This window comes from Parus major, chromosome 12 (genome assembly GCF_001522545.3).
Source record: "Parus major isolate Abel chromosome 12, Parus_major1.1, whole genome shotgun sequence".
Classification (NCBI taxonomy): Eukaryota; Metazoa; Chordata; class Aves; order Passeriformes; family Paridae; genus Parus; species Parus major.
This window is the reverse complement of record NC_031781.1, coordinates 9,742,445-9,767,588: the sequence shown is the minus strand read 5'-3', so window position 1 is coordinate 9,767,588 and position 25,144 is coordinate 9,742,445. Positions and strand designations below refer to the sequence as shown.

At 49.4% G+C, this 25,144-nt stretch overlaps 1 protein-coding gene across 3 annotated transcripts in view; it reads right to left on the bottom strand.

The window, feature by feature from the left end:
• Positions 1-13,219: 13,219 nt before the first annotated feature.
• The window catches only part of PLXNA1 (plexin A1), a 115,576-nt gene continuing 103,651 nt past the window's right edge, over positions 13,220-25,144 (bottom strand). For all 3 annotated transcript variants that reach the window (XM_015641176.2, XM_015641177.3, XM_033517434.1), the window contains exons 30-32: positions 23,995-24,207; positions 20,902-21,052; positions 13,220-17,552 (exon numbers count right to left, since the gene is read on the bottom strand). In XM_015641176.2, coding sequence (XP_015496662.1) covers positions 17,457-17,552; positions 20,902-21,052; positions 23,995-24,207 — 460 coding nt within the window. In that variant the 3' untranslated portion in view covers positions 13,220-17,456. The remainder of the gene's footprint in view (positions 17,553-20,901; positions 21,053-23,994; positions 24,208-25,144) is intronic.

Below are 25,144 nucleotides of genomic sequence, written 5' to 3'. Positions count from 1 at the left end.
CAGGTCAGTCCCTGGCACAGTGACTTCAAAGGTTGCCAACAACAGCTGATACTTACCTACCCTGCTCCTTGTCCCCAGGAAGCACCTTTCACCTTGCTCAGCTTTGGGAGGCTGTCCAGAGCCTAAATCACAGCAGAGAAGGGCCAAGCAAACTGCATGGGATGGTGGGAGAGCTGTGCCCAGTGCTGATCTGTCCCACCCCACAGCCAGCACTTCACACCCACGGTGAAACCAGGCTGCCACTGCCAGGCCACACACCCCACACACTGCCTGGCACCCATCACCACCCCAGCCCCCTCAGAAAGGGGCCAGGAGGGGCCCAGGCACCAGTGGTCCCTCTCTCGCCCTCCTTGCTGTCCCCTGCACACACACACACTCTCCTCTCCTCCCCTGCCCTTCCCAGCTTGTTGCACGAAGGGCGTGCTTGACCTCAATCTGTCTGCTCGGATTAGAGTGCGAGTTGTTCCCCTCTGCCGAGCACAGAGCCCCAGCAGGGCTGTGAGGCCACAGCTGCCACGGTGGCTTATTCCAGAGGGGCTCAGCCAGGGCTGCCACCATCACAGGGCGTGGGGACAGAGGTGAGAAGGGGCAGTGCTGGCTGTACCCTGCCACAGCCACCGCTCCCAGCTGCTGGGGGGGACAGGAACAATCCCACCAAGCTCAGCTCCCCCTGAGTAGTGGAGGTGAAGCAGAAAGGGTTAAGTGGTAAAGGAGAAATGGGGACTTCTTATTATAATGGAGAGGAGATGGTTGCATAGGCCAAGATCCAGCTGTAGGGATATGGATCCCTTGGGTTTGCAGAACTGTTTCTTCAGAGTACTCTAGAGACACTCATAAATATCACAAATAAAAGTAAATAAAGGTAAGTATAGAAAATGCAGCAGGGCACAGTCTTTGGCTCAAGGCAAGTGACTCAGCATGGCTCAAAAGAGCTGCACTCTACAACCTGTTCCCAAAATCAAAGTAACCTCACTCAAACTGCTCTCTGGGAGGCATTGTTGCCCATGACATCCCAAAAAAGTGGCTGGTCAGGAGACAGGCTCCCATAGGAAGCCCCTTTAGCTTCCCTGCATCCTGTCCCATGCCACAGGCACCTTCTGCTGTGGCTGAAGTCCAGCACTACCCCAAAGATGTATCCAAAGGAAGAACTGGAGAGAGGCAGCAAAGTCCAGAAAGGACCAGAGGGAGGAAGGAAGGTGCCTTCCACCACCAAACAGACAAAAAGGACAGACATTTGCACAAGAAGCTGACTGGTCAGTCTGGGAAGAAGCAGGAGGGTGACAGTGGCTAACAGTCCTCACATGCACACAGCCCAGCAAACTGGTCAGGAGGGAAGGGCAGCAAGCCCTGGAGGCTTCCACTGTGCTGGTTGAGGATGACAGGCCAAGTCTGACAGCTCTGTGTGCTGTCACCATCTATTGTGTTGCATTCCCTGAAGGACAGCGGGGCCAGCACAGTGCCCAGAGCCCCAGAGAGGGCAATACCAGCCAAGAGCTGTCAGCAGCTGCACACACCTCTCCACGTCAAGACTTTCTCCTCTCTTTCTCTTAGGAGCACCAACCAAAGTATTTCCCCCTGTTCAGAGGACAGGTCTGCTGGCAGCCCCCAACCCATCACAGACATTTCTGGCTGCATCAAAACCAGTCTTTCAGGAGGGACCATCATATCCAGAGCCAGGGTGGTCGATGCCCTGGCAATACAAAGTTTCACCGCAGGGTGAAGGTTGCAGCCCACTGTACTGCACCAGTGTCCTGCACCACAGCAGCTGATTAACACAGTGCTGGGACTGAGCAGCAGCCTTGGACCCCTGACCAAGCAGAACTACTGGCTGTGGGGTTCATTCCGCTTACTCTGCAGAGCAGGCTCAGCTGAGAAGTGTAGATTTAGCTTGTGAAATGTCTCAAAACCTCAGGTACCCAAGTTAGGCATTTCCAGCCCAGCTCTACCCAGTGAGCAGAAGAGACATCAGTGCTGGAGGAGAAGCTCTAAGTCTCAGTTGTTTTGTCTTCTAAGTCTCAGTTGTTTTGTCTGTGCCCAGAACTTCCAAGACTTCGTCCCATCCAGTGACAAAGAGATATCACAAACACATGAGCTATGGCTAAGATACACATATCTCACAGAGGATGCCTTTCTGCATTCCTCCTTTGTAGGTGCAGAAGAAGGGATTACAGGTGACCTCACCCCAATAAATCACAGTTGTACTAATTACCAAAGAAGAGGAACAGCCTTGCCACAGTTGTGACTAGTAAAGATAAGTGTGACAAAGGGGGTGGGCTGGCTGGTCAGGGAGAACCTGGAGGTAGAGGAGCTCTGAGGAAGAAGGAATGCTCCAGAGAGACACAGAGAACAAAATAAGGAGGAGAGTTGCTGCTGAAGATCTGCTATGAGGTCATTCTGGATCTGATGGAGTTAGAGCCTGCTGTTGGAGCCTGCAGTCATAGTAGAGCTGGGTAAAAGCCTGCAGTCAGAGTCTGCAGTTGGACCCTACAGTAGGAGCTTGCTGTAGTTAGGGTCAGGATGGTTAAGCTGTAAAGAAGAATTTCACATTGTTAAATGAGAGTCTGTGTCTTGACTCATTTCTACGCCTAATGAGAGGACTGCTGCAGCACTCCTTCCTTTTATCTTGCTCTGTCCATCACCCAGTTTGGATTTACTGTCCACCAGACCCATTGTTGATAGTCCCTAGGTGGAAATCCCAGCTGAGGGAATGATGGGTCCAAAACAGTTAGGACAATCCACACCCCACCCATTCTCTGCTCTCCTCCAAGGGGTGAAGCCACCAAATGCTCTGGAGTCACAGCTCTGCAGGCAGACAGTCCAGGATGTGCCACCCTGGGACTGCACAGCTCTGCTGCTGCCTGGCCTGTCTGCTCTGTCCCTGCAGCCACTGAAGCTCAGCCAGCAGCTGGGGTGCGTGGTGACACGATGGTGACATGACAGAGGCCTGGCTGCCGTGTCCTGGGGCATCAGCAGCAGGGAGACTGGCATCCCTGCAGCTGCCCTGATGGCTGGCCTGACTGTGCTCCCATTCCTCTGCCCCCTGCCCTGCCTAGCCCACAACCCAAAAGTTTCCCTTTATTTCAGCCCAGTGACACAGAAAAACAGCCATCAGGATGGGGGGAAGGAGTCAGATGCCAGCATGGAGAAATCCTCCAAGTCAGACACACAAACAAGCCCAAATCACCGCTTCTCATGGATGTCACAATAAGTAGCACAAACTGTAGCTGCAGGAAAAAAATCCAATAGACACCAATTAAATGCATGACTTGACTGCCTCTACTGTGGCAGCCAGTGGTGGCTTGCTGGTGGCAGCAAAGTATCACTGGTCACTGCTGACACTGCTGAGCTGCTGCCTCTCCCAGGGGATGCCAAGGACAGTCAGTCTCACTGGTGTGACACATCCCTGGGTACCAGCTGGCTTATTGCCAACTACACCATAGAGTCACTTATGTCCTGCCTCAAAAACAGGGGACTGTCACTCTGCCATGACCCCTAATCTCCCTAGAGTATTGGCAGTGGGTGAACCCAATAGTAAAAAAACTCTTTTAGATTTTTCAGAGTCTGGGGTAGCACAGATGAGGGCATGTCTGCTGTTGCTAAGCAAGATGCTACAGGCAAGGCCAGCCCAGCAAAGGTCCTGCCACACCTCTTGACTTGACAGAGAATGGGGATCACCCCATGACAGAAATATCCAGAGCAGCTGTTGGGTAGAAAAGGGGGACAGCCAAGAGAAAACCCACAGCCCATCCGTGAGTCAGTTTTCCCCTGCCTACCCACAGTGATGCTGCCATCTGCTTTAGACATCCCAAAGACAACTCTGGTGTGATAGCCACAACAGCACAATGCTGTGCCAGGCAGCCTGGCCACAGCATTCCCAGCCACAGGCACTTCCAAAAACCAGCCCTTCTGGTGCTGGCAATCGGGCACCGGCTATCGAACTGCAGCTACCCTGGGCATCTGCATCACACTGCAACAGGTGCTCTTCCTGGGGGGCTCTGGGCCCCAGTATTCTCCATGGAACTGGTGCCTGCTCCCCTGCAGCCTCTGCTTGCCCTCTACACTGCACCCCTGGACAGGAGTATTCGGTAAATCAGAGCCACGTCTGCAAGAAATGCACATCCCTCCTTTATTTAATCTGCAGCCACTAGAGGGTAATCCAGTCCTCCGAGTTAGAACAGCTCTTGCTTTGATACACTGGGCAGCAGGTAAGTGCCTGAGCCCCAGCAACTAATTACCAGGTGCCTTTCAACAGCTCCTGCCTCAATTAGCATCCGTGTCTCCATGGCTAGTCAGAGAGGCCTTCTGGCTACCCCTGAGTCAGTGCCACACGCTCGGGTGCAGTTGAGACTGTTTCTTCCAGCTGGCTGATGCCCCTCCTCCAAGCTGATTAAGAAGAGTACAAGATAATAACACAAATAAAGAAATAACATTTAAAAAACCCACCATAACCCTGAAATCTTCATTAATTATGAATTTTGCATGGCAACTGTAACTAAGAGAGTCTCCTCTGAAACTGATGTTCAAAGAACTTCATATCAAATCTTCAAACAGTCGAGAAGGTTCAAGCTACAAAGTCAAAACATCTGTTGCTTTCCATGCATTTTTCAATGGGGAGATCAGAGAGGAGGAAAAAAGTGTACAAAATAATCCTGGTTCTGCTCTATTATTTAAATACAATGACGGTCTATGATATACACTCTGTGCAGAGAGAAAGAAAAAATTAAGTCAGAATGTTATACAGTTCTACCTATTGGAGCCAAAACTATAATATACTTCAATTTGCTTTAAATTTAGCCCTTCTGGGAAATGCTGTATTAACAGCCCTTGGGGATGAAGTCTAAAACAGGAAAAGAAGGGCAACTTATCCAGCAGAAACAATGCACTCACATTCCCATCCTCCTCCCAGTGCCATGCAAAGACTGGCTGTAGTGAGAAAGTTTTGAGCCAAGACTATGGGGTGCAGCTCCCAGTGACACATACTCCACCTCACTTCATCCCTGCAGCCAGCAGGGAACGAGCAGAAAGGATTGTCCTCTCCGCCTGTGGGAAGCACCGAGCAGGCAGGACCATCTCCTAAATCTGCTTTCAAAACATACTCTCTGCACTCAGCTTTTTGCCCTAAGGGAAGGCAGAAATCAAGAAACTGGTGCCTCTTCACACCTGACCAGTTCCATCTCATGAGGTCTTCACTAGACCCAGCTGTGGCATTTTTCAAATTTTCAGCTGAGAAAAAACAGCATCATTTTAGCCCAAGCCAAACCTTTCAAGCAATAAAAACATAACCAACTTTCCCAATTTTTTTTCCAAGACTTTGCAAAATATTTGGTGTCACACAGGATCGATGTTGCTTTCAGTATAACATTGACATTTTTTTGTTGAACAGTGAGGGGAAATTTCTAACAACATTTGGATTGAAGACCTCAATCCAACACTCGGCACAGAAACCTCTCACCACAGTACCCTCAGGAACACAACCCAGAGGTCCCTGCACTTGTGGTGTTTCCACAGCTTTCCCTGGAGCCCCAAGCATTGCTGCATCATAGGACTGATCCCTGAGGAGAGAGTCTTTTTTTAAATGGGAAAACTGGTGTCAGCTTTCAAACCACGTGCTTTTGGGGAATGCTGCTCCTCTGAAACTTAATGCTGGAAGAAACCTGGTCTGTCACAGGTAGGTTCATCTAATGCCAGGAACCAATTAACAAACTCCAAGTGAAGAGCTGGACATCAAGGACATGTGTAATATGAGGCTGGAAACAGCTTCCTGGCTCACTGCACCAAATCCCTGTTGTCACAAACACCGTGATATACTATCCTTTAATAAACAAAAAAGCTCCAAGTTTTGGTTCAAATCCCCCAAAAATGGAGGTGGAATGGGGCATGAGAGAGAAACTGAGTGGCTCCCAGAAGCCTTGTGAACTAGAAATTCATGTCCAAACCCTCCTCCTGCCTCAGACCCACCAAAACTTTCCTCAAGACACAGTCTTTCCCTACTACTGTGGCAAAGGTGAGAGTTTCCTGCACTCATCCCTTCCAGTAGAAAGGTGTCAAACCCCTTCAAAGAGGCTTTTTGCCCCCAGAACCATCTTTCAGCCTCTGATCATTTGGAGGCAGCTGAGAAATTCATCTGCTGCTGGCTTAGTGCAGGCAGGGATGAATTATCAAATGCTGCTCCTGAAGGCATGTAAAACGTCCTAGTGGCAGCCACACTGAGCTCCTGGCCATCCTCTTGCTTCCTGTGTAATTTGTCATTTCAATTTGGGCCCCAACAGTTCAACAGCCCTTGAGGCTTGGATGGTTCAGAAAGATCAGAACAAGAGGAGGAACATGGAATTAACATTTTCAGAGAGCTCTGTCCCAGCAGCTTTCCCAGATCCCATCTCATCCAGACCCACCTGGGCCCCCAGGTAGCTCATGCCCTGTGAATCCCATCAGGTTTTCTGGGTCCTGCCCATGCAGCCAGCCAGCAGTGGTCAGAAGTGAAGGCTGAAGCCAGTGCAGAAATTCCCTCCTCCCCAGGCAGTGCATTTCAATTACCACAGCACGGGCTTCCAAGTGGATTTATCAAACTGGGCCTATAAAGAAAATTGAATAATCTTGTGCTTCAGACCTATAAAATTTAAGTATTATACTTGAAAGTACTTTGACAAAGTAATAAAGATGGAGAGTGAAGGAAGGAGTGAGATCAGCCAGCTCCTTGTTCATGACTTGTAACCAAGCCCCTGGCTCTAAGGTGCCCCTCCATCATGGGAGGCTTCAGGGCACATCCTGCTGTGAGACTGCATGAACTGGATGGAAAACTGATAAACTCTAAGGTATAAAGGTGCTTGAGCACCCATTTTGTCCACGACTATTTTCCTCACTGCTGAAACTTCAGACATCTCCAAAAACTGAAGTGCAGGGGGAAGTTGGAGATAAGTGAGACCTTGGAGTTAGATGTTCTTCCAAAACAGGATCAGTGAGCAATCTGGTCTTCATCTCTCCACTGAGCAGGACCAGTAGAAAGGGGATTATATTGCAATAAGATTTAGGCTGGTCAGAAGAAAAAAAAAAAACATATTTAGTAGAGGAAATCCTGTTTCACATTGATGAGCACAAACATACAGTTGTTCCTGAAAAGGGAGTTAGGGAATATCACACCACAGTTTAGGATGGGAAGAACACTGATGCATTTGGCAGGTCCAACATGAGATCTTTCATGATACTAAATCACATGAAAATTGGGATGCCAGGCAGCATGAAACACAGCAACACCCACTGCCCTGGCTCTTTGGGAGTTCTGCTCCACCCAGTTCTCCACACTAAAGGTCCTTCTTTTTAACTCCATCACCGACTGTAACACTAACCCTCAGCCAGGGTTGTCTTCCCATTCATCCAGATACTAAAAGTGAACACAGCTTCCTCCCTACAGTTGTGTTCTGTCCTTCTCCCTTTCATTCAAAGGGACCTCACAAATCTTGGCCACTGTAACAACATGGTACTGGGATTAGCTGCAAACACCTCCTCCCTCTAGCAGAAAAAACGTCCTTACCCTGACAGAACTATTTTCATTGTTTGATAGGAGCAGTGGTAGGTACTGTGCTCCAAGTTTTGCTTTCCTAGTTCACTCCCTGCCCTTCATCAATCCCTTGCAAACTACACTAGCTCTGGAAACAGACAACCTGCAGTGATCATCCAGACAGGATCTGTAACCCCAAATGAGCAGCAAACCTCAGAAAGGGCTGAACTTCTTGGCTCTGCCTCCATCCTACCTCTCCAACACTTGCGTGATCCAGGAGCATTAATCCAAGAAATGTATCCATAAAACCTCCTCCCTGTCTCCTCCCTGACACAAACACATGGGAGCCCACCTCTCTATACCATGTACTGCTAGCTGGTAACTCTGGAGTAGCCTGCTCAGATTCCCAGACTGATAACACGTGTTGAGACAGCCCATGGCATGTGCAGTCCGCTCCAGCAAGCCCCATTTTGGCATGAAGCTGTGTCCCCTGACAGGACATCACCTTTCCACCCAGCTGGGACACGTGCCCAACCTCCCACTTCACAGCATGGGGTGTTTCCCCAGCTAAATCAGCACCCAGATCTGGGAGATGGTGCTGGTTGTAAAATCATACAACCAGCCTTTCAGAAAATTAAAAATAATTATCCAGCCTATTAATTTACCCCTGTGATTTCCCATCACAGTTAAACCCCTCTGGCCATCGGCTGGAGCTCAAGCAGACATCAGACCCCTCTTCCTTGCTTATTATTTACTCTCCACTCGCTGCTTTTCTTCTGCCCCAGTGACTCCACTGTTCACACATCCCTGCTCTGCCTTTAACCCCATTTTCATTTAGGGTCTGATTAACTCTTGATGCTGAAGGTTTTCACCATCAAAAGGCTTTGTTTCCATGGTAACTCCTGGGGGGGATTATTCAAACCAACGGGTCTAGCTAGCACAGGGTCAGCAGGATGGAGGAACCCCCAGGGATGCTCAAGTCCTGCTCCACAGTGGTGACTGTGTCTCCTCCCACCACCAATTACTGCAGATGAGAGCCAAAATCCCGCTGCCCTCTTTAACTCTCTCTGCGTTAGCACTGGCTCACGGACATTTTTCCCTTCCTTTTTTTTTTTTTTTTTGCACCATGTGTCACTAATTCTACTCATTTTCTGAGTTTGTCTAGAATAGTAAAAGATTTGATTAGAGTGTTCCCGGTTTTAATTGTAATTAGGACAGTCATTGTACGAGCTATAAAAGGAAATTGGGCTACCGCTGAGTGGAAGAGCCCCTGAGAGAACAGGAGCTGTGAAGGGAGAATTTCGTTCATAAAAAAGGGGGAAAAAAAACAGTTTGAGGAAGAAATAAAACTCCAGCTCAGGATAGTGTGACAGCCAAAGTGGCCCAGGCATCTGGGACTATAATCAAAGCACATTTCCTGGGGATTTCAGTGTCGATTGTGAGCGGTTCCTTCCCCACTGCAACCTTCTGTACGACCTTGGGCCAAGCAGTTCTGCCTTCATGCCTCAGTTTCCCCCCCACAGGGACTCATCTGGGTGGTCTGTGAGCTATTGGCTTATTTTACTATGTGCACTGTCATCCCTTGTGAAATGGGAGAGGTGACCATTAGAATAACCCACCCCTTACCAGCAGACACCATGTTAGAGGCACCACAGCTGCCGAGGGACAGCTCCTGCAGCAAGGGGACAGGAGATGTCCCTGGCTGGCATCCAGGTCCCCAGGATGGACACTGGACATATCTGCTTTTTTCCAGCAGAGGGAGGGAAAGGCCCATTGCAGCCCATCACGACGAGGTTACTGCTGGAAGAGCACCCAGAAGCAGCACGTGCAGTGTCACATCAGTCACCACCCGGAGAAGTGCAACTCCCCCACACACAGATAGCATCACCCCAGGGTTTGCCAGCCCAGTGTGATGGCCACCTGTGCCACAAACAGGGTGGTGAGCCACCAAACCATTGAGGAGAAGAGGAACAGGCAAGATGCCTGCAGCGATGTTTCTCAGCTGACTTCACTGTATGGAAAAATTGTTCCTGACAGTCGTGGCCAAGATTCCCAGAGGTCAATGTCTCCAGAATGGTCACTGCACCCCACTCCCACCCCCTCTAAAGGGGAACCCTCTGGAAAGGGGCAGCTGGCAGTGCCCAGAGCCATGTCACCTGCCCTCTGCCCCATGGCTTTGCAGGGGGACAGCTTGCTGAGCCTGAGCTGTCAATCCAGTGCAATAAAACTCGAGACAAATCTATTTTCCCCCTTCCCCCTGCTTTAATTCCACCAGGGGAGACAGTCTTTTTCCTGAAGCAATAATTTGCCTCAGTTAAAAAAAACCCACACAGTGGAGCTCTGCTCATGGCACATTAATGTGTATCAGCCATCGCCTGCCACCTCCTAATGATCCCACCTCCGATCCGTGCCCAAAACTGTGGGCTTTTTACCACTACATTTAAAGCAAAGAACAAACATAAACCAGTTGCCTCCCAGCGTGGCCGCGATTTTCATTAGTCCAGGCAGGGAGAGGAAGGGGTTGTTGCTCTGCTCAGCCCTTACTGCCTTCAAAATTTATGGATTTTCTTTTCTTTTTTTTCCTCTTCCCAGCAGCTCAGAGGAAACTTAATCATCACCTCTGAGGGGGAAGAAACCCCCCGTCGTATCCTTCAACTTGCAGGGTCACATGATGCTGCTCTGGCCTTTCCTATGCAGTGTCTCAAGACAGCACATGGCCTGAAACTTGCAGCCCATGCTAATGTTCTAGCTGAGTTTTAATTTCTATTCTATTCTATTCTATTAATATACATAGTTATCAATTCTATATATACATTTAGATTATAGACTATGGGATTATATATACATATATATATATTTTATTTTTATATATATATATATATATATATATATAATGTGTGAGAAATAAAGTTTCTCTCCAGTGGAAAGTGGCTGCTTAAGGACCCCCCCATATTCCCCTGAAGATGTGCAGATCCCTTTCTCACAGGACTACAGAGATCAGGGGGTAATGAGGGACAGCCCAATTTGCCCAGTTGCTCTCTTCCTCTGTGGGTCTCTGGGCCATGGGGCAGCAGAATAAGGACCAGGACTGCCCAGAGTGACAGTGCTGAAGAGAAAGGGAAGGTGCAGGTGGCCTTTGCTGGAATTTGGGGATGGTGGGACTGGAGATATTCCTGCTGACCTTTAGGCTAAACCTGAAGAAGAGGATGAATCTAAAGTAATTCCTAATGACTCTAGGTTTCTGAGCACACCGGTGGTGACACCAGAAGCAAACACACGCTGGGGGATATCAGTGGCAGCTCAAAGAGGTGTTGAACCCCCAGGCCAAGCACTCATTTCTTTCTGGAGCAAAGGTCACTAAAGGCAGGAGGAGCTTTACTGATGCCCGACCCTTGCACCACCAGCATGTGGCTGTCCATGGCTGTGCCTAGGGAGATGAGTGTGTCCCTGTGCTGCAGGCCATGGCTCCCCATGTCCCACACCCACCACAGCCCGAGGTGACACATGGCACTGAACACACGGTCCTGCAGGAGCAGAGCTACCATCTGCATGTGCTGGCCCCCACTGCACGTGTAAGACAGAGACCCAAAGGCAGGACAGCATCATCTCCCAGGGCAGGAGGACGAGGAGCAGCACAGGGAAAGTACAAAACCACAGTGATGGTGAGGGGATAGAGGTTTTTGCACAAAGAGCCCAAGATGAGACCTTCAGACTCCACACTGGTGCCCTGGGATATGCCACTCACGTGGAGCCCGAGTTTGGATGAGATGGTGGCAGGGGGTTTCCAAGACCCCCAGGTCAGCCAGGGAGGCCACAGGGTGGGCTGCCTCCACCTCCAAACCCCAGCCAGCTCCAGACACATGAAGACTGCTGCAGATTTGCTGGATTAGCGCCATCTCAGGCAGCAGCAGTGTATGTTATTGCTGGAAGGTTCACATTTTATCATTTAATCAAATAAAGTGCATTTGTGGATTACACAATCATTTGCAGGCCTTGATAATCTTTTTCTGGTTAGCTCTGCACTAGGACTGAGGAGGCAAACAAAGACATTTGTAGCTGTCGTTGGAGGCCCTGGCTTCCTGCCAGAAGCTCTTACTCCTTGGGAAAACTGGTGCAATTTGTATTGAAGAACATCCTGGTGATGGCGAAATACTATGTATTTATTTATTTATTTATTTAGTCAACCAGGAGGTTTTAAAGTTTTTGTTCCCTGGTAAAATAACAGAACAAATTTTAAAATAAAAATCCTGCTTGCAAAGGGCTCAGAGTAATGTACTACGGTGCAGCAAGGTCTCTTCAGGGAGAGACCCTCATCTCTATGCCTTTAAAAAAGCAATGAAAGCCCCACCTATACGTTGTAGTGGACAACTTATTTATATACAGTTTCTGTACCCACCACAGTGCTCACCTGTTTAATGCTCAGCAGCTACCTGCTCACACATGGCCATGAGGATAGTGTTTCCAGCACAAAATTGGGGAAGATGAGGATATTTTTCCCACTGCCCTCAATTAAATCCTCCCTGAAACCTGACCAAATTCCGTTCAAATGTGATTTTCTTAAACATTTGAAAAGTTGGTAAAAAAAAACCACTTTATTTTTTTTAAAGATAGAAAAACAAGATCAAAATAATCTTTGTTTTATTGACACTATGGCAAAAATAGTGGATGTTTAATACCTGCCAATGATGTTCTTGCTGGAGAGTATGAAAACTGCAAGAGAAAACATGAAAAACATCCAGTTTATACACACACTAAATGCAGAGAAAATATGCATTCAGCATCCACAGTACAACCAGCCCTGCCAGGCCAATCCCTCAGAAGACAGGCCCCAGCGCAGGAATAAGCTAAGGAAACAATAAAAAACAAAAAAGCAGCCCAATTTGTGTGACTTTGGTCTGTGTGCTGGGGAATCCTGGCCCGGACCCCACAGGCCAGGGATCCACCCCCTCCTCTCCAGGGATGTCTCCCATGGCCACCCAACCAACATTGCTGAGGAAGGTCTCCCTGCGAGGAGGGTGCTGAGGTGACGGCTGCTGCCCTGGGCTTCCCTCCTGGTGCTTCCCCTTGGGACCCTGCAGACTACAGTGCAGTTTGGAGGTTCCCAGAGTTACAGGGTGACACAGCTTTAAAGACAAGGATCAGGAGCTAGAAAAGATCAGGAACTGGAAAAGATGTCCCTGCAGCGTGCAGAGCCTGCAGAGACAGGACTGCAGCATCACCTCACCACCGTGTGCTTCCTCCCAAGTCCTTGTGCTGTCACCCCGTTATGTCCCTACGGGAGGAAGGGCCAGGGTGTCCGAGAGGCAGAAGTGAAGCTGTCCCAGCCCTGCTGGTTTCCTGTGGATCCCAGTGAGTGCAGAGCAGCCAGGCAGGTATCCACCTCTCTCTGTGCTTACAGTGTGGCAGGGTCAGCTCCTCCGTGTCTGATCAGCAGCTCTGAGCAGTTTGAAAGGCAACGAGTAAAATCAAATGGTTTAAAACAATTTAACACGAGCCACCCAGGAAAGGGGCTGCTGGGGAAGCCACCTAAATCCCCCTGCAAGTACCTGGAGCTCCTTGGGTGGGTGTTAACAATCACAGCTCAGGACCCTCACACATGCACATCATGATGCCGTTTTGTGTCACATCGCCCTGGCACAGCCACAGATTTGCTCCCAAAGCTGCCTGCTCCATGCACCCACATCACCCCCAAAAACACAGGCAAAACACCAGCTTTAGCAAAAATGTTTAATCTCTCCTTGATGCATGTGTTTATTTACAAGTACTAAATCTGAAGAACATTAAAATAGGAAATAGCAGGATATTTACACGATCAAAGGGCGCTTGACCAGCTGCGCTGGCCTGTTGCTTCAAGTCTGAAACAATCACAGAAAGGGAATCAGGACTCCGGAGTGTGATTTCTTTTTCCCCATTTAATTTTCTGAAACTATTAGAATTCTCTGCCTCTCGCCGGGTCCGCCTTAGGTTTCCCCCACTTTCTTAAAGGACAGCTTGTTGTGCGCTTTGGTGGGGAGGGGGTGAGCCTGGGGGGTCCCCCCACCTATCCCCCTGTCCCCAGGCTGGGGCCAGCTCTGGGTGTGACACGGGGCTCCTGCTAAGGGAGACACCTCCAGGCTGGACTGCACATTTTTTAACCCCAAACTGAAGCGAAAGGCAATGAGAGTAGGGAGGGACCCCCTTGCTGGCAGTGGTGGGGGATAAACCTGCACGGTCCTGCTGCCTCTGCTGGGGGGGCAGAGCAGGAGTGCCCAGAAATGCAGGCTCACAACAAGGGATGCTTCTCCATCTCACCCCACTCTGGGGCATGGGCTACACCAGCAATAAGAGGAGACTTGTGGATGCTTCCCAGCTTCTCCACACCTTTCCCCCTTCCAAGGCAGGGTCTGACAGGGCCAGTTCTGACCCCACCAGGCTGGTCAAGGGAGGGTGGGCAGCTGCCTGGCACAATTAAGGACGCTGGGCATCATGCGAAAGGCAAAGGTAGCACCAAGAAGCGCCAGAGGCTGCGGGCAGCACTGCAGTGCACTGACCACCACCCTCCCCGTTAGAGGCAGCAAGGGGATGCCCAACTGGTGGGGAGCTGCTGGGGCATCCCTTGGTGGAGCAAACTGCAGACAGCCCAAGGTCTCCAGGAGGAAGCCAACAGGAACCCATCCCTAGGATCACAATACAGCAGTCAGCATCACCAGGAGGCTGGAAGAGCCAGGTCCCAGCACAAGGGGAGCCCAGAAAGCAGAGCCACACCATGACACTGCCAGCCTGCCCAGCATGACCTCCCCAGCAGCCTCTCTGCTGCCCAAATCCACCTCAGACCCACAAAACTCATCTGTCCCTCCAGCCTGGCCAAGGGAGCACCCACAGTACTGGTGCTGGGAAAGCAGCAGGCAAACAGACCTCAGCAACCAACAGTGCTGCCAGCCCTCTTTGTTACAGGGGAAATCTTCAGGGAGGTGTTCTTAGAAACACAACTCCATCCCCTGTCAACCACCACAAAACCCATGTGCATGGCTCCCTCAGCAGCAACCAGAGCTCCCCAAGACACTCTTACCACTGCAAGAGGCAGAACCCACACCAGTCCTGGACAGAGACCTCAAAGCCATCGCTCCCCTTCCATCACACCTCAGTGATCACCGATGCATGGCATCATCCTCCAGGCAATTTCCAGGACCTCCACCAGTACCACGCAGCCAGCAATGCCACAAGGAAGAAGTTTTGCACCAAAAGGAGCTGCAGGCAAATGTCAACCCCATCACAGCAGCAGTGAATTCTACAAAGGGACCCCTGGAGGCTTTTGTCCCACCAGAGAACCCAGGGAGATGCTGGCAGCCAGCAGTGGCCCCAGCACAGGGCACACAGCTGTCCTTTAAGGCTCTCCAAGTACCACATTTGAGATGTGAACCTCTAAAGTCTTTCTTTTTGCTGTTGTTTTTTTTTTTTCCTTTTGGATGAAAAAGTGGCAAATTAATTTCAAGTTAAAAAAATAGGTAACAGGTCTAAACAAACCTCTAATATTCAATACTCGCAGTTTCTTTGTTTTATGGGTTTTTTTCTTCTGTTTCTTAAAAAGATCAACTCAGACTAAAATCTAGCACAGTCATGCAACAGCCCACAGCTCTCAGAAATCCAGCGACAGCTCAAGGTTCATAGGTTTGGGAAACAATTATAAATTCTTTTTCAAACATAGTTTTGCTGTTGTGGTTGGATTCTTTTGTCTTCTTTTTTTTTTTTCTTTTTTTTTTTAATCAGCATCTTCTCTCCTTTCCCTCCTTATTAAAACAAAACAAAACCAAACAAAATTACAACATAATGAGAGATGTGCAGGCTTCAAACGATTGTTCTGCATGGTGAGAAAGGCTTGGAAGTTCCTTCCAGACCATTTGGTGTCCTTTTTAAATTTTTTTATTTCTTTTTTTGCAGTAGTTGTTTGTTTTGTTTTAACTGGCTGTGTAAATTCATCTCATTTTTATATTGGTTCAATTCTCCTTCAGTTAACTATACAGCACCCCACTGGGGCACGAGAATTAGATTGTAACCACATATATATATATACACACTTTTATTATTTTTTTTTTTTTAATTAAAAACTTCATTATTTCTCCCTCTCCCCCCCTTAACTTGCAATTTAAGGGAATGGACAGAAATCAGCTGGGCTTCTCTCCACTTGGATTTTGACAGCCGTCCGCTCCTGGCAGAGTGTGGCCCCATGTGCCGTGGCCTGGGCAGTGACAGGAGTTCTCAGTACAGAAAAGGAAAGGGTTTTGCTCTTTTTTTTTTTTTTTTCTTGGAAGTTTTTGGTCACCTGCTGCCATTCAGGGCAGCATTCAGCACCTTTTCATCTCTGGAAAGCACAAACCCACAAGGAACTGACATTTCCAAGGGGGAAGCTGAGGGAGAGACCTCAGGTCTCCAGCAAAGCCCTATCAGGGCAGAGGCAGCGGAAGGAAGATGGGGTGACAGCATGGAGAGAAAGGGGGAGAAAGAAGGAAAAGACAGAAAGAAAGGTCAGTCTTGGGTGGAAGGTCCTGCACACATTTGTGCTCCCCAGGTGGAAGAGCAGGTGACAGCCCCATGGCAGCCAGAATCCCAGTCCCTCCATGGGCTGGGAACCCAGTGGGATTTGCTGGGGGATCCCAGTCAGGAGTGCAGAGGGGCTGCCCTCCCTTTCACTGGGGATCTGCTCTCTTCCCTTGCATCAGCACAGGAAGATGATGGGGAAAAATAAATGTAAAGGGGCTTTGTTGAGGTGGCTCCAGTGCCAGAGAATCTGCCACAAAAGCCAGGCTGGCTCTCTATCAACCCCCATGACAGCCCCCAAGGCCTCACAGCCATCCTCCACCCCTGCCATCATCCCAGGACAGGCAGGAGCATGCAGCACTGCCCAGACCACCCCACAGCCACCGAACCGGGAAAACAAGGACAAGATCAACAAAACACCGACCATCCCTCAGCAATCACCCAGGAAAAGAAAAACCAGCCTTGGGATCTCCCTTCCTCTCTGATTTTGACCTCCAGAACCACTCAGCAGCATTAAAATAACAGCATCTATCCAGCTAACAAAACTCCCAACTTTTTTTTTCTTCAATTTTTTTTTTTTTTTCGCACTAAACAACATTCAAATAAAACATGGCACAGGACATATTTTAGAAATATCAAAGCTCAGGGATTTATCCCTTTCTTGCCCACCCCTAAAGCCCCAACCCCAAATCTCCCCAGCACCAGTCCTTTAGCTTAACTCTTAAAATTGTTTTTTGTTAGGTCATTGAAAAAAATTCTGAATATTTTTTCCCCTCCCATTTTTTGTTATAATTTTTTTCCTTTAAATTAAAAATTTTGTTTGTCTCGTGTAAATTGTGCAAATGTAGCAGTTTACACTAGTGGCAGAAGGCCAGAGAGAGAGAGAGAGAAGGGGGGAGAGACAGAAAAAGAGAGGAGGAGGAGGAGAGGGGGTGGACAGCTGAGGGGAAGGAAGGGAGAGCAAGTCAAGTACAGTAAAAATAGGAGCCCACCCACCCTCCCTTCACCAAAGTAACAACAACATCCATCCTCGAAAGCCCCGCGGTCCCGACCCTCCTTCCGTGTGGGCTCGGGGGCTCTGCCCAGGCAAGGGATGCCCAGCAGGTCCATGGGGCAGGCCAGCCCCTTCTCCTCCGCCCAGCATCGCCTCTCTGCAAGGTCCCTGCTGCGTCCTGCTTGGACTGGGGGGTTTGTCTGTGGGTCAGGGAGTTCTAGCGACGCTGCTGCTGCTGTCGTCGGGATTTGTGGTTTTTTCCGCTAAAGCGCGAGGTTTCCGTGTCCGTCCGTGGGAAGCGTGCGGGGGCGCGGCGGCTGCCGCGGGCCCGGCCGCTGCCAGCCCCAAAGTCTTGTGCCCACGGCTGCCGCTGGCCGCTCCTTCCTCCCTCCTGCCCTCCGTCCATCCGTCCTGCCGCCCCCGCTGCCGGACGCCGGCGCCGCCGCTGCCTTCTCAGCTGCTTAAGGCCATTGTGTCGATCGCCTGCTCCAGCTTACTCCGCAGTCGCTGCCTCCGGGCCTGCTCGTCCTTCTCCAACGCAGCTAGAATCTGGGGAGAGAGGTGAGGAGAGGGTGAGGTGGTGCCCACCTAGCCAAAGCGGCTCCTTGTGGCCCGCTGGCTCTTTGACGGCATCAGGACACAGGGATGCGGCGCCATGGGAAGTATTCTTGTGCCCCGACAGGGCTGAAGGAAGTGCAAGGTGGTTGACACCCCTGTGAGTGGTGCCATCCACAAACCGAGCCCACTGGGACCCCCAAAGGGTCTGCAGTAACACCACGGACCTGCCTGACACTAATGAGGAGCCAACTTGCACATGGGGAAACGAAGAAAACATGGTCAAACAGAAGGTGAATCCCAAATCCAAGCCAATGACACCTCCCCACGACATCTGCAACAATCCTGTCACACCTCAGGGACACAGGGGTTGTGTTTCAGAGGCCACAATCAAGCCATTAACTGGTTCCACGTGCACAAAAACACCAAATCCACGAGGCTTTAGGTGCCACCAGTGTTAAAACCTGTCTCATTTCATCACAGCTGGGGGCAGTGGGGTGCTGGAAGGGGACATTAGATAGATGCACCTGCAAAGCCTGGGAGCCCCCAGTCCTGCTCAAGGGGTGCACCCACAGACACCTGAGAATGACTTTCCTCCCTTGAAATCTTTTCTCTAAACAAGCTGCTGATAAGGATGACAGACTGCAGCTGGAGGGACAGTCCCCTGCCCTGGGCTAGATGTCACCGTGCCCCCGGGGCTGAGGAAGACCTGGCAGCAGGAAGGTAGAGGACGAGACTCAGAGTGGGGAAAAGGGAGTAACAAAGTGTAAAACAAAGGGGCAATTGCCCTCCCAGCAGCCAGGAATCTCGTCTCACTAACATCATGCCAGCAGAGCAGAAAAGCCGATTTAAAAAAACAAACCTGACAGAAATCTCATCTCCTTGGGTGAGCTAGTTCAGAGAGCAAATTTTTTGCAATTATATATCAAGGCATCTGTCAAAGGGGACTTGATTAACCATTTCATTGGCTGCATAATTGGAAACAAACTGTTGTATAATTAATAGACTTACTAGGAGACAGGCAAAGTCCATCAGGAGCCCTACAGGTAACTTCTTAATGGGGAATCATCTCCCTTTGATTAAGACCTGCTGCAGCGCTGGTGAGTTGTGAAGAGGCAGGCAGAGTGTGCTGGGGAGCATCCACCACACTGCCACAAACAGCCTCTGACCACCAAGAGACTGGGTCTCCCCCTGGCTTTTTTGGGACCAGCTGTCCCCTGTCTCCTGGGGAAGCAAGAGATGCCTGATAGGGAGTGTCCTCCCAAAAGAAAAGAGAAAGCTACATCTGGGCACCGGTGTAAGCTCCCGAGGAGGGGAAAAATCACCAGCAAGAGCTGGACACATCTGATTTACCTCCCCTGGCAGCAACAACCCAGGGCGGCAGCTGGACTGGCAAGAACTCATAGATTCTGCCACAAACCTGCTACTGGGGACACTCCCCCTCATCCATCTGCACAGATGCTCTCAGCCCTCATGCTACACACAGAGTAAAATATCTGTAGTGACACCCACACGAAAATCAAAACCCCACACGCCTGAAAGGTGCCTGAGCTGGAACCTAATGAGACTGGTCAGAGAAATGAAGGGAAGTATATTCCCCCTACCTGCCTCCTCTGCCTCTCCCAACCAGACAGCTGTATATCCTGGAATGCTGAGGTGCCAAGTGATTCCCCAACTGCCCATGCATTTATTTACTCCTTCCTTATCTCAGCCTTATGGAAACAATGCAGTCAAAGGAAACCTGTGCTGAGTGTAGAGACACCCAGGTTTGTCACCTGCTGTAAGGAGCCAGGACCACTGATTACCAAGATGCAAGTACCCAAATGAAAATTAATTATGATTTTCATTCACAGCCAATGACAGCATATTATTGCACTGAACAACAGGAAAAATTATTCTCTCCCATTTTGCATCAAAGAGGGTGCAATCGGGCTGCATATAATTGTGCTTAATGAATGAAAACAAACAAAGGGAACAGCTGCGATTTATTAATCCCATTACAAATAATAAAAGAAGTTCCTGAGAGCTGTGAACACACTTGTGATGCTCAGAGAGCGGGCAACTGCAAGACACTCAACATATGCCAGGCTGCTGTTAGCAGGCAAGAAGAGGACCCGTGCCCCTAAAGAGCAGCTCATTAATGCCACGGGTTCATCTCACATGGTCCCCTCCATGCTCTCACTCAGGGCTTGGAGGGATTTATTTAAGGATTGTGGGACTTCTAGCCTGGAGGAACTGGCTGATGATAGCTGGACCACAGCAAATCTAGCTCTTCCAGACTACTCCACTTTCACTCTCATGGTAGCTGCACAACTGTAAAACCCCAAAACCCCTTCACCAGGGGCCTCTGGGATGTGCCATCCCAAACTGTCTAAGGTCTGGCATAGAGGTCCCACCAGTACATGGCCACCAGCTGCATGGTGACCACCACACAGCATCTACCCAAGAAACAGGAAAGCCAGGATCTCCTCCTCCCTCCCCTAAAGCACCAAGTTCCACAGGATATTGGACACCACAATCCCAGTGCTGACCTTAAAGCCAGGAGCCAGGTCTGCTACAACCTGCCCATGGACCCCTTAAACTCACACCTCAAAGAGGCACTGGGAGAAGCCTCTCGGGATTGCTGCATGGTACAACAGTGACCCCATTTCTTCTCCTGGCTCTGAGTGAGAAGATATTCTGGCACTCTGTCACCTAAATTAGCCATTGTTCAAATGTAGCCATCAACCCCTTTATTGGGACAATAAAACCTGTTCTATCATGCTATGTGTATAGACCTATATTTTACTGTAGTTACGTATTTTATTGCTTTAATAAGATGTAGGCTGTGGATTTGAGCAGAGTTTTGAGAAATTAATTTGTATAAATTACAATAGAGGAGTTCCTAACCATCCTTACTGACATTCACAAAACAAGCACGGGAGAGGCCACCACATTCTCTAACATCCCTGGAGAGAGGACCCAAACACCACCTGTAGAGTTCCACAGCATTGGTACACCACCACGGTGCAGGATCGGTGACAGTGGATAGGGGAAGCACACTGAGATAATGCTGGGAACTCTGCAGCCTCATGGAGCTCATGTGCCAAATGTGTTAAAAAATAGGTGTTTCCCACATTACTCACTGCAGAAAATATGAGGAATGAGTACTGCCCACTCCAGCTCTTGGCTTCATGCCTCCCAAACCTTTCCTTCTCCACCAGCCCAAGCACAGACATAGAATGTGCTACTATTCCACATTTCACCATGTGTTTTTCTATAGGAAAAAGCAGGGGACTGCAGAAACAAGGACAGAAGGACCCAAGTGGCAGCTCAGGCCTGACTCTGCCTCACCATGTCTTACCTCATCCTTGTACTTGGTGATGTAGGAGTAGATCTCGTGCAGGGCGCTCATGCTGTTGAACTGGCTGAGGTGTAACCGTGACTGCTCCGCCAGGTATGCGCTCATGTCCTGGTCACTGATCGCTGGCATTTTAGCTATATCTGCATAATATCTGCCAGGGAGGAACAGAGGAGTGGGTCAGAGGTAGGCACAGGCAGGAAAGGCCAGGTCCCTGCCACAATGCTCACAGAGAAAGGCAAGTAAAGAGCACCTTTCCTCCAAGCAGTGACATACAATACAATACAACAATAACACTGCTCACTAAGAGGTCTCTGAGCACTCCACAGAGCAGTCAGCACCATTAGGAATGCCATTCCTGATGGAACAGCACCCAGCCCAGTCCAATTCTGCTCACCATGCTGGGAAAGCCAAGCAATGTTGCTCTAAGGGATTTTCCACCCTCTCCTAAACTATACATTTTTTGTCCTACCCATCCCATTGGCACGTTTTGCAACCAAATCACATGCACCAGGACCCTCCACACCTGCAACAACACACAAGGTTTTGCTGCCTCTCTCCTAAGGTCTCCAATACCTAAAGCCAACAATGCCCCTTTGTATTCAATTAAATACTTGGGGTGTGAACACATGACAAGGTGACATCCTGCCCCTGCAGCAATACACATGCTGTGGTAGTGGAAAAACAGAATATCCAACAGGATGTTCATCACAACCCTGAGAGGACAAAGCTGCAGCATCCCATTACAGCAGGAGAGTTTCACCAAGCAGACACACCAGTGGACTGGCTGCTGAGGACTTTTTGGAAACCAGGGTTATGTCCCCAGGCCTAATTTTAAATGAAACCCTGCCCACAGCAAATGAGCTCTGGCTGCTCCCAGGGAGCAGTATTACCAGCATTTCCACCTGGAAACAGAGTGCCAGCCTCTCTCAGGTTTGCTGTGCTCCTCATGACTCCTCACTCACTGAAGTTTCTGGTACAGTGATTAGCATCATTAGTGTCATCAGCTAAACACTGAGATGGAACACTGCTGAAGCACTTGGCTAGGAGCAGAGGGCAGCAAGATCACTTGAAAAGATGAATTGAGAATCCATCCCACAGTACTGAACTCAGCTAGTGATAAACTACTTGGGCAGTTTTTACAAAGAGGCTCATTCATACCCAGAATGACGTATGATAATTTCTGGATGCTCCTGGGAGAGCAGTGGCCTGAGGCGAGGACCTCTGACTAAACCAGGCATCTCCTACACCCCTAGAGAGATCACCCCAGACTGACATTTCCTAATGCAGCAGTTCCACATTCCAGGTGTTATCATGAGACATAGGATGGGAAGAAACCATCATTTTTCAACACAAGTGTGCATGGCTGACATGGACCAAGATTCCAGTCACACCATGCATCTCCAGAGGACACCTGGGACCCCAGAAGTAGTCCCCTTGGGTTTCCCACTTCCTAAGCCCTTCCCTGTTCTATTCCTGCCTCAGATTGGCAAGATGCCCTTTTTTCAGCTGGTGCCTGAGCCACAGCAGCAGTCAGACCTGCTGTTGGGACTGGCAGTCCCACTCAGCCACCCCCTCACCACTCCCATCCCTCCTCTGCAAAGCTTTGTGACTATAACTGTGCCAAAAGCCAGAAATGCTGATTATGCCATACATCCCTGCAGCAGAGGAACAGTAGTAGACACAGTCACCCCCTGCACAGGACATATCTGACCCCTGCTCATCTGCCTCTGGGACCATACCGAAGGTAAGCAATGGCAGGAACATCTGTCACCACTGAGATGTCCCACCTCCTCCCCAGGGATGCAGAATGTCTAGACCAATGTTTAACTCTGAAACAGTTTTTTACCTTTTTTCTTCCAGGCACATACACAGAGCTGAATATTTTTGTCATGGAGACAGCAAGGTCAGAGAAATTCACCTTATGAAGCTTGTGGAGTTCCTATGGGACCCCACTCCAAAGCCCCATCCAGCCCCATGCAAAGAACTTCCTCCTATTACAATGCAGCTCATCTCTCATCTCAGGCATCATATTTCAGGGGCACCTTTCCTTCTGATCCAAGCCCTAACTTCCTCGAGGGAAGACAACTTGTCTTTGTACTTGCCTGCAAAACAGCAAGCATGCTGATGGTGCAACAAAAATATCTGTGTACAAGGGAGTACCCAAGGATGATTTAGGCTACCAAGTTCCACCCTTACAAACTAGAGAATATGACATTTACTGTTGTCTGGACATCCTTCATTTAGTTCATTCTGTATTTGGTCAAAATGCTAAGAAAGGGCCCTCAGTTAAGAAAAAGCATCATCTTTCGCCCAGCCCATCATCACAAAGGAAAAGTTGCATCAGTAACCTGAAATCTGCCATTTTTTAAGTTTTATGAAGTTCCACTTCACAAGATGGCAACATTTTAACTGTAGCTGTATTTGGAGGGCTTTGGAGGACGTCTCCTAGGTTTCTCTCCCAAAAGGATAAAGCTAAACAGCATTATGCCTGAGTGCATCAATTTGCAATCAGTCTCATTCAAACCCTGAACCTTTAACACTGCATTAATTCAGCGGGACAGAGGGACATCTCAGCTAACAGGGAAGGTGGAGGGTGTTGGAAGGTGTCAGGGGACCTGCTCCTCTCCCTGCTCCTCAGCACAGAGACAGCAGCCTGAGCACTGGGAAATGATAATTTTCAAGCATTTCAACAAAACCTGCGTGTATTGTTGTGGTACAAAAAAGGCACTTCTCTAGTCCAAGGCTGAGTTCTCACTGCTCTTCAAAAGCAATCAAGCAAGGTGTTAGTAATTCCTAGTACAGACCAAGTTTTTACAACAGAAAACATCAGACAACCTAATAGCAGAGGTTGCTTTTAGCACCCCTTAAGAATGTCATAAACAGCTCCTCAAAACAGTCATTGCAAACTCATTCCAGGAGACAATCATGAGAAAGCATCATCCCCCAAACAAGAGGATCACCTTCTGCAAGCATTAGTACAGTCCTGCTTCAGTCAGCTACCAAGAGGAGCCCAACAAGCCACATCCCCACTCCCAGGAGCATCCACTTCAAGTCCCCCAGGCGAAGCAAGGAGCTATTGCCAAGTCTACTCACCTTTCTACCCAGCTCTTGTAGTTGGGGATGTCCTTGGCATACAGTAGTTTGTTGGAGGGAGAGTCCTTTCCTAGCTTGTGCTCAGAAGTTGAGCAGGAGTCCATGAATGTCTGAGCCACCACGGATAGGCAGGCATCAGTAATACTGTTCTTGTGAATGTCAAACACAAACTGGGGGTTCTTTATCACATTCACCCAAAAACGTAGAGGTAGACTGAGGGAGGAAGGAAACAGGAGTCAGCACCTGAACCACACCCTGCAGGCCAGCTGGCACACACATGCACCTCCAGTTGTGGAGAAGGAGCTTCCCATGACCCAGAACTGGGAAGGTTGCTTTTCCCAGGCTTCCAGGGATGCAAACATCCTGGGTAAATGGCCATTCCCCCCTGCTCACCCCCACAAGACTGCAGATCTCCATGAAGAAATTCCTCAGCACTGCCAACACCTCCAAAGGCAAACCAGGGCAGTGCAGATCTGTGGTTTATCCAAGGATCCACTCACACCAAGGAGACCTTGCTGAGCCCATGGGTTAAACCAGACATGGTCCCTTTCTCTTACATTAATAATCCTTTTGAAGGCACTGTGTGGCATTTCACACATCTCCCGTGTCAGAGGAGGGAGTTAGCCAGACTCGTCAAGGGATTCATTAGTGCATTTAACACCAGAGGAAAATTTAGGTGGCCTCAGATGCTGGAAATAAAGCTCTCAGCTGTAGGGACAGCAGGTCTCCTGGCAAGCCATTGACTGGTTGTTTGCTGCATACTGACACACGTGTCACCCTCCACAGCTCCCTGTCCCAATCCTGCTGCCCCTCTCCTCCCCCAGGAGCAGCTCAGAGCCTCCCCCCATCAGAAATCCTCCTTGCTCTGTCATCCCCAGCACCTACACTCAGTGAATGGTTTTATCTTAAACAAAACACACTTTGTTCCCCAGGACTTTCCTAATGAGGGTACTGGGTGCATGTACATATTTCATTTGTGCAGGGAATGGCCTGGAGAAATTAGCTCCACACGTCGAATTAGCGCTCAGAGATAAGCACAGGCATTAGTATGCAAGAGCCTGCGTGCCCAGCCCCTGAAGAGTGGGGCTTTTTTCCTTCCTTGCCTTTCACTCCTTCTTTTAATATAGGAAGCTGAGTTATAAATCAGTTC